General features: G+C 46.4%; 1 protein-coding gene across 1 annotated transcript in view; it reads right to left on the bottom strand.

Moving 5' to 3' along the window:
• The window catches only part of LOC144505530 (serine/threonine-protein kinase 32A-like), a 249,148-nt gene that overhangs the window by 119,142 nt on the left and 114,771 nt on the right, over window positions 1-15,235 (bottom strand). Inside the window, exon 4 of the mRNA XM_078231656.1 lies at window positions 3,276-3,449. Within this exon, the coding sequence (XP_078087782.1) occupies window positions 3,276-3,449 (174 nt within the window). The remainder of the gene's footprint in view (window positions 1-3,275; window positions 3,450-15,235) is intronic.

Here is a 15,235-nt window from a genome sequence, read left to right as displayed (position 1 = left end):
AATCTCATCAGGTCTGGCAGCATCTGTAAGGCGAAAAAGAGCTGATGTTTCGAGTCCAGATGACTCTTTGTCAAAGCTAAAAGGCATAGCAAGTGGGAAATATTTATACTGCAGGTTGAGGGAATGAAAGGTGAGTCATAACCACAGAAACCACATAATCACCAGGGGAAAAGGCTGCTAATGGCAGTCCATAGAGCGAATAAAGAGTGTGAATGGCCAAATGGCAGAGAAGCTGAAATCAGAGGGTGAACTGTGACAGATGCAGATGTGGGGGGAGGGAGGGAATGGGTGGGAGAGAGAGATAAAATTTAGAAAAAGGGGGAAAGGGAAGCAAAGGGGGAGAAAATGTAGGGAAAGGGGGGATAAAGTAGGGGGAAAGAGTGGGGAGGGGGGAAGAAAAATGAAGAAAGACAATAAAGAAATAAAAGGTAAAGAACAATAAAAAATTTAATAAAATGAAAACAAAGAGGTCGAGGTGGGGTAGAGCTAATCGTCTGAAGTTGTTGAATTCGATGTTGAGACTGGAAGGCTGTAATGTGCCTAGCTGGAAGATGAGGTGCCTTTCCTCCAATCTGCGTTGAGCTTCACTGGAACATTGCAGCGGGCCAAGGACAGACATGTGGGCATGGGAGCAGGATTGTGTGTTAAAATGGCAAACAACCAGAAGATCAGGGTCCTGACTGCACACAGACCGAAGGTGCTCAGCAAAATGATCACCCAGTCTACGCTTGGTCTCTCCGATATAGAGGAGACCACATTGGGAGCAGCAAATGCAATAGACCAAATTGAAAGAGGTGCAAGTGAAACGTTGCCTAACAAGGAATGAGTGTTTTGGACCTTGGATGGTGAGCATGGAAGAGGTAAAGGGGCAGATGATACACCCTCTGTGATTGCATGGGAAGGTGCCATGAGTGATTTTAAAGTTAAAGCTTATTTATTGGGGGCGGCACGGTAGCACAGTGGTTAGCACTGCTGCTTCACAGCTCCAGGGTCCCGGGTTCGATTCCCGGCTCGGGTCACTGTCTGTGTGGAGTTTGCACATTCTCCTCGTGTCTGCGTGGGTTTCCTCCGGGTGCTCCGGTTTCCTCCCACACTCCAAAGATGTGCGGGTTAGGTTGATTGGCCAGGTTAAAAATTGCCCCTTAGAGTCCTGGGATGTGTAGGTTAGAGGGATTAGCGGGTAAATTTGTGGGGGTAGGGCCTGGGTGGGAATGTGGTCGGTGCAGACTCGATGGGCCGAATGGCCTCCTTCTGCACTGTAGGGTTTCTATGATTTCTATGATTAGTGATCAGTAAGGCTGACATTAACACTGCAATGAAGTTACTGTGAAATTCCCCTAGTCGCCACACTCCGGCACCTGTTCGGGTCAACGCAGCTAACCAGCACGTCGTTCAGACTGTGGGGGGAAACCGGAGACTGAGGCGAGGGATTGAGAGAAAGGGATGGAATCCTTACAGGATGTGGGGTGTGAAGAGCTGTAGTCCAGATAGCAATGGAAGTCAGTGGACTTCTAATGGATATTGGTAGATAGTCTATTGCCGGAAATGGAGACAGAAAGGTCCAGGAAGGGAAGGGAAGATGGACCAGGTGAAGGAAGCGAAGTTGATGAATTTTTCGAGGTCTGGATGAGAGCATGAAGCGGCACCAAAATAGTCATCGATGTGCTGGTAAAGGAGTTGTGGGAGGGGACCTGGATAGGCCTGGAGCAAGGAATGTTCCACATATCCCATAAAAAGACAAGCGTAGCTAGGACCCATGCGGGTACCCATTGCTACTCCTTTGATTTGGAGAAAGTGGGATGAATTAAAGGAGAAGTTGTTGAGAAATAGAACAAATTCAGCCAGGTGGAGGAGAGTGGTGGTAGATGGGAATTGTTCAGGCCTCTTTTCAAGAAAGAAGCAAAGAGCTCTCAAGCCGTCCTGGTGTGGGATGGAGGTGTAGAGAGATTGCACATTCATGGTGAATAGGAGGCAGTTAGGATCTGGTTTCTGTAGTCATGATGGCAGCAGTCTGAATCTACAGAATAGCCAGCCAAGATTTCATTACTTCAGCCTGAGTTTCCACTGCAACACTTAGGCACTGGATGGTTTCAGCTTGAGCTGCAAAGGAAGTTGAGAATTTGGCCAGCATATGAGGCTAGTCATCCATTTGTAAGAATTTGATGTTTGAGATTTTACTGACTTTCGCCACTTCTAAGGCCATTAAACTCCGTCCTGCACTGTATTCAAGACTTCAGTGCTATATTGACAGTGGTGCTGTATTGACAGTGGAAACTCTCAGTTCCTACTGCCTTCTCAGTGTCTGTCTCAGAGATTTTGTATGTTATACTTTAGAAAGTCAGACAGTGAAGGATAGAATTAGAGCCAATCTTTACATACTTTTATAAACTTTTACTTACAGCGATATACACTATTTATAGGTGAAATAAATCTCCAATAAATGCCCACTACCTGTAACAATTGAAAACAATTAATCTACAATTATAATCCTGGCCCACTGTGAATTGAGAACCTCTTTTCTCCTGTCCATTTCCTGCAGCAAGGTTTCCAGTGGGGCAGCAAAGTCCATTGGAAGATGCTGTCTCTATGCTATTCCACCATTTTCACTCTTCTTTCTGCTCAGAATGTCCTCCACAAACAATTCCAACAGCCGGAATGAATTTGACCTTTAAGAGGTGCAGGCTAGCTTTAAGTGGTTTTAGCCTCGTGTGAACCTGTGCTCCCAGCTGAAGTTAACTGTAATTTCTAGACTCAGGTGTCTTCCCTTTGCCAGAATGTACGAAGGCACTGTACAAATATTAATAAATAGGTACTAAGAATATAAGAGAGAATGAGTTGGAGTTCTGACCTTGGTAAAGGGACACTTATCTGTTCCAGTGTCATGAGAAATACACCATTGGAAATAGAATGTATGCAAGATAATATTATTGGTGACAGGAAATATTAGTTCCATCGGTACCAAAGTTTTGATTCTGATCGAGAGTAACTAAGCTTCCAAGAAAATATGAGATTCACACTGCAGCCAGATGAGCTGTAGATTTTCATTGGTGACCAACTCAGCAGATATAATGAGTTTATTAAAGAGAATTTTTCATTATAGAAATATTTACCCCGAAAACAGCAGTAAAGAAAATGAGTCCCAATCAAGAACCTTCCTTGAACTTAACTCAGTTCAACATTATGGGAAGTTATCACATCGAAAAGGGGATTTCAGCATGCCAGGGTAATGTTCCATTTTACACTCGCCCTGTCCCTCTATAGTCTGAATGACTGACCTGTGAATGATGCATCTGCTCTGTAGATAATCCAATGCCAAGGCCAGCTCACAAATATAATGTTTCACTGTTTCCTCCTTAAAATGAACATTCTGTTGCAGATGATAGCGAAGGTCTCCACCCAGAAGGAGGTCCACCACCATGAACATATCCTCCTCATCCTGAAATGAATACCTGAAATGCAAGAGGGGAGCTGAGATTATTGATAAGCCTTACAGTACCAGTTATCTTCAAAATCATGTTGGAGACGTAGGCGTACTGGTATTGTCACTGGACTACTTAGCCAGAGACTCAGGGTAATGGTCTGGAGACCCAGGTTTGAATCCCACTATGGCAGATGGCGAAATTTGAATTGAATAAAAATCTGGAATTAAAAGTCAACGATGACCATGAAACCATTGTTGACACTAATGCTCTTGGGGAAGGAAATCTGCAATTCTTACCTGGTCTGGCTTATGTGACTCCAGACCTACAGCAATATGGTTGACTCTTAACACTCATCTGAAATGGCCTAGCAAACCATTCATTTCAAGGGCAATAAATGCTCGTCCAGCCAGAGACACCCACACCCCCTAAACAAATTTTAAAAAAGAGTGCTTTGAACTGTCTTGGTCTCCATATTATCAAAAGGATGAAAAAACAGGGGAGGTGCAAAAAATATTTGCAAGAATAATACTGGAACTCAGATGTTATAGGTATCAGGAAAGATTGAACAGGCTGGAGCATATTTCTTAGGGAAAAAAAACTGCTGGGTGACCTGCTAGAGATCTTGAAGATAACGAGAGCATGATAAAATAAAGGCTGAGAAAATATTTCCAATTGTGGGGAATATAAAACTAAGTGCTATTAAAATAAGATAGGCACTACTAAACCCAACAGAGAATACTGAAAAAAAATATTTGACCCAGAAGAGTGGTGAGAATGGCAAACTGGCTGCTAGAGGTAGCAGTTGAAATGACAGCAAAAATGTATTTAAGTGAATGTTAAACAAATACAAAGAAGAAAGGAAGTTATGAAGAGTTGTGACAGGAGGCATAAAGCCAAACAGCCTGTTTCTGTAAATCCATTCTAATACCTATTATATCCAAAGTTGAGAATCTTCTTGAAACAGATTCAACTTGACGTTACAGTAATTAAACTAATGAGCCATTTGGCCCAGTTTGAGACGGGCAAGACAATTATATCAAGATCAGGCTGAGCTTTGATCAATCCATGTTCCCTGTTGGCTTTACAATGCGAGGCTCAGCTTCAAAGTAATTATCTGGTTGTGAAGCACTTGAGACATAATGTGGATGTTAGAAGTTATTGTAGAAATGCAAATTCTGTCATTGCCTTCGTGCAGGGTGACTTTAGAAAGTCCCCAAAGATTCTAAACAAAAAGAAATTCGTACCATTTGGACAACTGATGGTTAAACCTCTTTTACATTTTGAAACTTATCAATTTGATCTAGGGCAGATTTTTAGTTTAATTTATGTTACCTTATTGATATAAAGTCAGGATTGCTTAAAAAGGATCAATTCCCAATAATACACACTACCTTCTTAAATGTTGATTAGGATGTTTTGGCGGAATACCAGATTGAATAATTGTGCGTGTGTATCTTGTCGGATGGTTCCCTGAACAGACTGTCAGAGTCATCTGGCAAAACGCTTCATTGCCAGAACTTTCAAATAAGCACCAAGACCTAGTTGCTGGTGTTGAGCAGGGTACTTACTCCCTGTCAGAATGTATGCCTGATGTGTGCCACCATCCACAGCAGCTGCAGGTGGGCAAGAGACGGTCACACATCTCATTATGGAGTGTGCCTTTGCAAAGGCAGTCTTGGAGGGAATACAGTGGTATTATCCAGAGTAGTTCCGTGATGCAGAACTCTTGCGCTCTGCAGGCTGTTCCCAGGGATGCACACTGAGACAAACATCAGTAGCTGCCGGAGGATCCTCAACTCTGTAAAAGAAACCCTTTGGTCTGCCCGAAACCTGTTGATCTTCCAACGCAAAGAATTATCCTCGACCTAGTGGTACAGACTGGCACATTCCAAGGTCCAGGACTACATGCTGAGGGACACACTCACACTTGGGGCATCTGCTGCCAAGGCACAATGGGGGAAGGCCACTGTGCAAGGCGTTTCAGCCAATGTACACGGAGGGGCTGGTAACTGGGTAAAACCCCTTTGACTCTGTGCTTGAAGCACCTCAGGAGTGCTTCATGATTGTGTATATAGTTTGAACGAACTGTCCTCTCTGTAACAAAATATTGAAATGTTTGTAATGTTCTCATTACTGAGTTAAAGCACCTGAGTGCATCTTGATCTCTGTGAATGTGAAATATCATTGCACTTGCCAGTTCTGAAAACTTAAAATATTTTGTAATGTTTCTCTCAGATATTTCATGAATAAAGCATACTTTTGCAAATAAAACATTATGATGTGGTGCAATGGGAAAAGGTTGCTGTCAAAGACCTTTCAGCCACAGTGCACTGAGGGGTGGAGAATTGTATAGAACCCCTCATACTTTAGACTCACATTGAATGTACACAGTGAATATTACACGTATCACAATTGTATTGAAGAGTGCAAGACGATCCGTGAAGAAAACTTGAATATCTTTGCACTCCAGACCCACAGCAATGTAGCTGACTCTTAAATGCCCTCTGAAATGGCTTATCAAGCCACTCAGTTGTATTCAACTGCTACAAATGGAACAAAAAGGAATACAACCAGATAGGCCTCTCAGCATCGACCTAGGCACGGGAAATGACAATGGCAAACCCAGCCCTGTCAAGTCTCTCTGACTAACATCTGGGAGTTGTGTCAAAATTGGGAGAGCTGTCTCACAGACTAGTCAAGCAACAGTCTGATATAGTCATACACACAAAATCACACCTGTTAGATAATGTAAGAAGTCTCACAACACCAGGTTAAAGTCCAACAGGTTTATTTGGTAGCAAATACCATAAGCTTTCGGAGCACTTCGACGAAATAAAACTGTTGGACTTTAACCTGGTGTTGTGAGACTTCTTACTGTGTTCACCCCAGTCCAACGCCGGCATCTCCACATCATGTTAGATAATGTTGCAGACAGACACCACAATCTCCATTCCAGGGTATGTCCTGTCTCATTGGCAGGGCACACCCATCAGAGGTGGCAGCACAGTGGCATACAGTCAGGAGGGAGTTCCTTAGAATGCCCTCAACATCGATTCTGGATCCCATGAAGTCTCATGGCACCGGGTCAAACATTTACAAGAAACCTCCTGTTGAACACCATATATCATCCTCCCTTCAGCTGATGATTCAGTACTCCATGTTGAACACCACTTGGAGAAAACACTGAGGGTGATAAGGGCGCATAATGCACTCTGGTGAGGGATTTCAACATCCATCACCAAGAGTGAGTGGCTCAGTAGTATCACCACAGACCTAGCAGGCTGAATCCTAAAGGGCATAGGTGTTAGACTGGGACTATGATGAGGAGATGCCGGCGTTGGATTGGGGTAAACACAGTAAGAGTTTTAACAACACCAGGTTAAAGTCCAACAGGTTTATTTGGTAGCAAATGCCATTAGCTTTCGGAGCGCTGCTCCTTCGTCAGATGGAGTGGAAATCTGCTCTCAAACAGGGCATACAGAGACACAAAATCAAGTTACAGAATACTGATTAGAATGCGAATCTCTACAGCCAACCAGGTCTGAAGGATACAGACAATGTGAGTGGAGGGAGCATTAAGCACAGGTTAAAGAGATGTGTATTGTCTCCAGACAGGACAGCCAGTGAGATTCTGCAAGTCCAGGAGGCAAGCTGTGGGGGTTACTGATAGTGTGACATAAATCCAACATCCCGGTTTAGGCCGTCCTCATGTTTGCGGAACTTGGCTATCAGTTTCTGCTCAGCGACTCTGCGCTGTCGTGTGTCGTGAAGGCCGCCTTGGAGAATGCTTACCTGAAGATCAGAGGCTGAATGCCCGTGACCGCTGAAGTGCTCCCCGACAGGAACTTGAGTCTGTAACTCGATTTTGTCTCTGTATGCCCTGTTTGAGAGCAGATATCCACTCCATCTGACGAAGGAGCAGCGCTCTGAAAGCTAATGGCATTTGCTACCAAATAAACCTGTTGGACTTTAACCTGTTGTTAAAACTCAGACTGGGACTATGGCAGGAGGTGAGGGAACCAATGAGGGAAAAGCATACTCAACCTCAGCCTCACCAACTGGTCAGCCACCGATCCACCATGACAGTATCAGTAGGTGTGACCACCACACAGTCCTTGTGCAGACAAAGCCCTGTCCTCACATTGAGGCTAGCCTCCATCGTGTTGTGTGGCAGTACCATCGTGCTAAATGGAACAGATTTCAAACTGATCTAGTGACTCAAAATTGGGCATCCATGAGGTGCTGTGGATTATCAGCAACAGCAGAATTGTACTCGGCCACAATCTGTAATCTCATGGTCTGGCATATCCCCCCCACTCTACCAACAGCCAGAGGATCAACGCTGGTTCATGAGTGCAGGGGACATGCCAAGAACAATACCAGGCATACCTAAAAATGAGGCGTCAACCTGGTGAAGCTAACAACAGCACTACTTGCATGCCAAACAGCACAACCAGCAAGTAATAGACATTGCTAAGCGGTCCCACAACTAACAGATTCGACCTAGGCTCTGCAGTCCTGCCACATCCAGCCATGAATGGTGGTGGATAATTAAACAACTCACTCGAGGAAAAGACTCTACAAAAATCCCCATCCTCAATGATAGAGGAGCCCAGAACATCAGTGCAAAAGATAAGACTGAAGTATTCGCAACAATCTTCAGCCAGATGTGTCAAGTGTACGATCCATTTTAGCCTCCTTCAAAAGGTCCCTAGGATGCCAGTCTTCAGCCAATTTGATTCACTCTACTGCAAAGGCAATGGGCCCTGATAACATTCCAGCAGGACAAATCCAACCCAGCTAATTTCTGTCCCATCAATCTACTCTCGAATGTCAACAAAAAGTGATAGAAGGGTCATCGACAGCGCTATCCAAGCAGCACTTACTCAGCAATTACCTGCTTATGGATGCTTAGTTTGGGTTCTGCCAGTGTTACTCAGCTCCTGAGCTCATTACAGCCTTGGTTTAAACCTGGACAAAAGATGTGAATGCCAGCTGCTTCATCAATGACCTTCCTTCCATCATAAGGTCAGAATTGGGGATGTTCACAGATGACTGCACAATGTTCAGTACCATTTGTGACTTCTCAGATACTGAAGCAGTTCATGTCCAAATGCAGCAATTCCTGGACAATATCCAGGTTGGGCTGACAAGTGGTAAGTAACATTTGCACCACACAAGTGCCAGGCAATGGTAATTTCCAACTCCTTGACATCCAATTGCATTACCATTGCCGAATCCCGCACTAACATCCTGGGGGTCGCCATTTATCTGAAACTGGACCATCCATATAAGTCCTATGACTACCAGAACAGGCCAAAGGCTAGGTAGGAATCCTGTGACAAGTAACTCACCTCTTGACTCCCCAAAGCCTATCCATCTCTAAAAGTCACAAGTCTGGTCACCCTATTATAAACTAGAAAGAGTGCAGGAAAGATTTACTAGGATGCTACCAGGACTTGATGGTTTGAGTTATAAGGAGAGGCTGGATAGACTGGAACTTTTTTCCCTGGAGCGTAGGAGGCTGAGGGATGATCTTATAGAGGTCTATAAAATAATGAGGGGCATAGATCAGCTAGATAGTCAATATCTTTTCCCAAAGATAGGGGAGTCTAAAACTAGAGGGCATAGGTTTAAGGTGAGAGGGGAGAGATACAAAAGGGTCCAGAGGGACAATTTTTTCACATAGAAGGTGGTGAGCGTCTGGAACAAACTGCCAGACGTAGTAGTAGAGGCTGATACAATTTTGTCTTTTAAAGAGCTCTTAGACAGTTACATGGGTAAGATGGGTACAGAGGGATATGGGCCAAATGCGGACAATTGAGACTCGCTTAGGGGCTTACAAAAAAGGGTGGCATGGGCAAGTTGGGCCAAAGGGTCTGTTTCCATGCTATAAACTTCTATGACTCTGTAAGTCAGGAGTGTAATGGAATACTCTTCACTTGCCTGGATGAGTGTAGCTCCAACAACACAGCATGAAGATCAATACACTCCAGGACAAAGCAGCCCACTTGATTGCTATCCCTTCCACAAACATTCAATCCATCCAACAACAAAAAAGAATGTATCTTCTACAGATGCACTGCTTGAACTCACCAAGGTTCCTTCGGCAGCACGTTTCAAACCCACGACCACCACCATCTAGAAAGACAAGGGCAGCAGATGCCTAGGAACACCACCACCTGAATTTTCCCCTCCAAGTATCTCGTCACCCTGACTTGGAAATATAACTCCGTCCCTTAACTGTCGCTGGGTCAAATCCTGGAACTCCCTCCCTAACAGTACTGCGGGTGTACCGACACCTCTGGGACTGCAGTGGTTCGAGGCAGCAGCTCACCACCACCTTTTCAAGGGCAACGAGGGATGGGTAATAAATACTGATCTAGCCAGTGATGCCCACATCCCATAAATGAATTAAAACTTTGTGATGGCCATTTTGAAATGTTTGTAAGGTTCTTTCAGATATCTTAGAAGATATTTTTTGCAACAACAAGAAAAACGACATTGTTGTGCGTGTTGGATCAACTTTAAAACATTGGTAATTCTTTGAACGTATACCATAGCAGTTTGTACCCGAGGATTAGAATGGGATATCCTTCAATACTCAGCTGGACAGACAACTCAGGTCATAGGGGCCCCTAAACAGCAGGAGGAGGGACAATTAATTCAAGAGTTTAAGCTTGACAGGCAGCTCAGAAACCAATCCTCGTTACATGGTAGTGAGGTGTCTGAGGTCAGCCTTTGCCTCTCTTTCAGGATATACAAGGGTGAGATATTCTGAAGCATTGATGGATAGAATGTGCCAAAGATACCATGAGATTCAGTGTTGTGGTATGGAACACATATGGCCTGAGAGAGAAGAATTACTGTCAGTTAGTTGAGGGACTGCTGACTTACAAGTGTGTTCCTACCTGCATACTCCTACCATCCCCCCCGCAACTGGATGCCAAATGAAAACAGCATTGCATTCAACTGCAACTTCTCTCATGGTTAACAACAAAGGACAGTACAGTACAGGAACAGGCCCTTCGGCTCTCCAAGCCTGTGCCAATCACGTTGTTCTATCTAGTTCAACCGCCTATATCCCTCTATTCCCCACCTGTTCATATGTCTACCCAGATAAGTCTTAAATGTAGCTCAACCACCCCACTTGGCAGTGCATTCCAGGCTCCCACCACCGTCTGTGTATAAAACTTCCCCCGCACATCTCCAAGGAAGCTTCCCCCCTTACCTTGAGCCTCCTTGTAATTGTCTAATTGCTAATTCCAAGTGTCTAAGCTCAGCTCATGAAGAATGATCACTTGGGCAAAATACTGGGAATGGTCACCCATGTGACCCCTCATGAGCCTGTGCCTGCATAAGAGACAAAGACAGGAAAAATATTTTACTATTTATCAAACAAGAACAACAATTAGTAATTGAAAAGTAGTGGTGCAGCTGCAAATAATCCATGGAGGCGAAGGTCCCGTCACCAAAAGTTCTTGTATTTACAAGACATACTACACAACAGAGCTCCCTGTGTGCTCCCTGCTTCAGCAGGCAGAGCGACTGTCACACCTGCTTTAAATAGGGAATATGAGGTTCCTGGATTGGGCTAATTAGGACTCAATCAGGGATATCTTTTTGTTCAACAAAATAAACGAAATCAAACTAACTTGGGGACAACTCAAAAAGGGCAACTTCCTAAAAGGAAACTTAAAACATCAAATTAAAATGTGATTAAAGGGGTCAATAATACACTCCAGTCCCTGCGGTGCCTAGCGGGAATGGAAGGCATCAACTGTGTCGTCAGACACTGCATGTTCCCTTTCCAGGGACACCCGGCCGCAAATATAGCCGCGGTAGAGGGGCAGACAGTTAGGTTGGACGACCCCCTCGATCGCCCGCTGCCTGGACTTGCTGATGGCTCGCCTTGCCAGGCCCAGGAGCAGGTTCACAAGGAGGTTCTTCTCCTTCCCTGCTCCCCTCCGCACCGGGTGACCGTAAATCAGGAGCGTGGGACTGAAGTGCAAATAAAACTTCAATAGAAGGTTTGTTAGAAAACTGAAAACGTTGTGCATATGTAGACATGGGGCGGGGGGGGAGGGGGGAGAAGATGGCGCGAGGGAGAGAATCCCCCCCCGTAGAGGGACCTCCGCCACCCGGCAGCAACAAGGCCCGCCAAAGTGTATCTGGGCGACGAGCAAGAATGCAGTAGTAGAAGGTGTGCAGCAGCAGCCCGTACAGGAATCGCCTCTGCATGGAGGCAAAGGGCACGGAGGGCATTCAAGCTGTGGGGCACGTGACCCGGGAAGGGAGCAGTCTAAGTTTAAGGCCAATGTGAAATTCCATCCAAGCAGGGGTACGCTCAGGCAGGATCCCACCGCACAGTTGCGCCTCCAAGACGATGTGTGCCCTCGGGTCCAAGCACGACTGTCCTAAGGTCTTGGATGGTTTTGGCCGCATGCTGGACGGCCACCCCCACTTGCTCAGCGAGCTCGTCCAGCCCACTCCTCGGCCACCCAACACACCCCCGATCCTGGTCAGCCCGGCGCCCATGGCCCTCCTCTCCACCAGCCGCCTGAAGTTATACGGTTGGAGCAGTGGATTCCTGAGCAGCTGCTCTTGTACGATAGCCGCTACTCCTGACGGGGGAGAGCTGCGGCGCGAGGCGACTGTGTTCCAGACTTTGAGAAGGTCCTGGTAAAAGACAGGCAACGCCTGCAAGGAGGTCTGAAGACTACCCGGATTTATGTACAGGAGCAGCACGTCATAATTCAGGCCGTGTACCTGGCAGAAGAAATATGTTGCCAGGGCACACCATCATGGAGGAGGCTCAATGTAAAGATATCTCTGCAGGGTCTGGAGGTGGAAGGTCGCCACCTGGTGCGAAGGCACATCAGCGCCTGATCACCCTCCTCAAGCGGGAGATACAAACCCTCAGCAAGGACCCACTGTAGTCTGTTCTCCCAGAAGAACCGGACGAGGGTTCTCTGGATGTTTGTGACAAAGTCAGGGGGAGGGGTCACAGTGACCAGCCGGTACCACAGCAAGGAGGCGATCAGCTGGTTTATAACAAGAACTTGCAAGCACTCGGAGCACTCGGAGCAGTCCTGTCTAGTGACTCAGGCGAGCGGTGACTTTGGTCTCCAGCACCTGCCAGTTCGCCAGCCAGGATTCCTCAGCCGGGCAAAGATGGACTCCCAAGTAGAGGAGATTGGTCTTCTCCAGGTGAAAGGCCTGAGCTCCTCCGGAAGGGAGTCCACCTGCCATGGACCAACCACGAGTCCGAGTACTTGGCCCAGTTGATCCTGGCAGAGGATGCGGTGGAGTACACGGCCTGGCATTCTCGCATCCTCTGCAGGTCAGTCGGGTCCATGAACATGAGGAGCACGTCATCGGTGTAAGCCGACAGGACCACCCCGACGCCCAGCCCGCGCAGAGTCAAACCCGACAACCTCCTCCACAAGGGGCACAGGAATGTCTCCATGCAAATCGAATGCAGTTGGCTGGACAAGGGGGAACCCTGCCACACTCCTCTCCCAAAGCGAAGGGGCTCCATCAGGGACCCGTTAGTTTTAATGAGACACTCTGCAGCAGAGTACAGCGATCTGGATCCAGGCAACAAAGTGCGTCCTGAGCCCAAATGCCCACAGAGTTCCGAGCAGAAACTCGCGATCCACCCTGTTGAACGCCTTCTCCTGGTCAAGGAACAGGAAGGCGCTCGACAGACCAGCCCTCTGGGAATGGTGGATCAGGTCTCGGACCAGATGAGGGTTGTCATGTCTTGAACAGCCTGGGACCGTGTAGGACTGGTCAGGGTGGTCCAGCAAGTCTGTGTGGAGTTTGCACGTTCTCCTCGTGTCTGCGTGGGTTTCCTCCGGGTGCTCCGGTTTCCTCCCACAGTCCAAAGATGTGCGGGTTAGGTTGATTGGCCGTGCTAAAATTGCCCCTTAGTGTCCTGATTAGGTTAGAGGGATTAGTGGGTAAATATGTAGGGATATGGGGGTAGAGCCTGGGTGGGATTGTGGTCGGTGCAGACTCGATGGGCCGAATGGCCTCTTTCTGTGCTGTATGGGTTTCTATGATTTCTTATGTCGATTGATGGGTTAGTGAACTCAAAGTATTTCATTCCAAAATAAAGAACTGGTTCATTGAGCTGTTATGCTGTGGAGTGAGTATGTGGGGTCCTAACATCTTGAATTTTACAAGTGACAGTTCGACGCACGTAACAAAAGAGCAAGGAAGGAGAATTTGGGTGATTGATATTGTTTCTTCCACATATTATGTATACATAAGGTCTCTTTTACTGATTTCCTAGTCTCCTGAGGGGAAGCTATATAAAATTCCTCCACATCTCTAAAGATACTTAGGAAAAGCTCTCCTACACTTAGTCATTTATTATTACCACTTCAGTTAGCTTCCATAGGTGATACTTTCACAGTCACAACAGTAGCAATGATGTTCATCATCGCTGTCAACATGGATCCATATAATTTTCAATTCTATTCCAGAAGTTTATCCAGTTCTTTCTGAACAGCTGGTCCATTGCGACAATATTACCTGGCTTTACTGGCAATCTGTTCCAAACACTCACGAAAAATACATTTTCCCTAATCATACAGCTTTACTTTTACATTATGAGGAAACAAAAGCATTGAAAAATACTGGAAACATTGGTAATTTAGATCTTAAATATATTGGTTAAGAGACAATCTGACCAGCCTTCATCTCATTCGACACATACTTAAAATCATTGCAGAAGGTCCAGTCACTCATGAAAATTGTAGCTTCTCGTAATTAAATTAATTAACTCAGCTACTGAGATGAGGTTTGGCAATCAAATACAAGAATTTGGCACAGCACCATTGCTGCAGATCTAGCTGCAAAGCGGAATAAATTCTCTCGCCTGTTTGCCACAGAGGGCATTGCCATAACACCAGAGTGTACTTTCTCACACATTTGGGGGCGATTTTTCCATCCTGCTACGCTAATTTATTAGCGCAGTGGGCTGGGAGATTTCAGCGGGGTCGGATTAGCACGATCCGCGCTGGGCGTTGAGCACTGAGCACCTCTCCTGGTGCTAGATTTCTGTCGTCGTCAGCTCCGAGCCAGAAATAGGCATGGAGCTGCATTAGATACGCAGTCAATACAAGTTAAGTATGACTAGTGAGTCCGCGACTGTAAGTCTCCGGGCCTGCTAGCCTGTCCCCACCCCACTAAGAGTGGTTCACTCCAGCGGGGTTTAAAACAGCTCATCACTTTCGGAGAGCTAGCGGCCCGACCCCGCTGAAGTGAAGGGGGAGCAATCAGGCCCCCCCCAGAGGGTCAGGTGGTGGGATGCCCCCAGGGGGCCCCATAGCACTGCCCATCGGGCATGGGGCAGGGCAGTCCCGCTGCCACTCTGCAGACAGGATCGGTGGGGGAAAAGAGCAAGGCATCGTGGCTGAGCCCGGACATGGTCGGGGGACCAGCGATTGAACTTGCCAATGATCAGGAGACCGGCAGACAGGGGTCACTGCGCATGCGGCGATCTATGCATTGACAGAATGGTGCATGCACAGTGGCCTGCTCGGCGCTATGCTGCCAGCGTCTCCCAGTGGAAATAGCCCACTGATTTTCAGTGCGATTTATGCTAGTGCACTCTGCAGTGCGCAGAGTGTGGGAGATTTAATTTGAAACTCCCGCTGAAAAAAACACCAGGATTTACTCCAGTTTTCATGTGAATTCAGCACTTAGAATTTTTTTGGGAGAATCGTCCTCATCCTACCCGAGCAAATTTGATGCAGCATATGCATTTTATTTTATATATTAAAAAGGTCATGTGAATCACC

Source organism: Mustelus asterias, chromosome 16 (assembly GCF_964213995.1).
Source record: "Mustelus asterias chromosome 16, sMusAst1.hap1.1, whole genome shotgun sequence".
In the NCBI taxonomy this organism is placed as follows: domain Eukaryota; kingdom Metazoa; phylum Chordata; class Chondrichthyes; order Carcharhiniformes; family Triakidae; genus Mustelus; species Mustelus asterias.
Note: the sequence above shows the minus strand (reverse complement) of the source record. Positions and strands in the feature narration are given on the sequence as shown.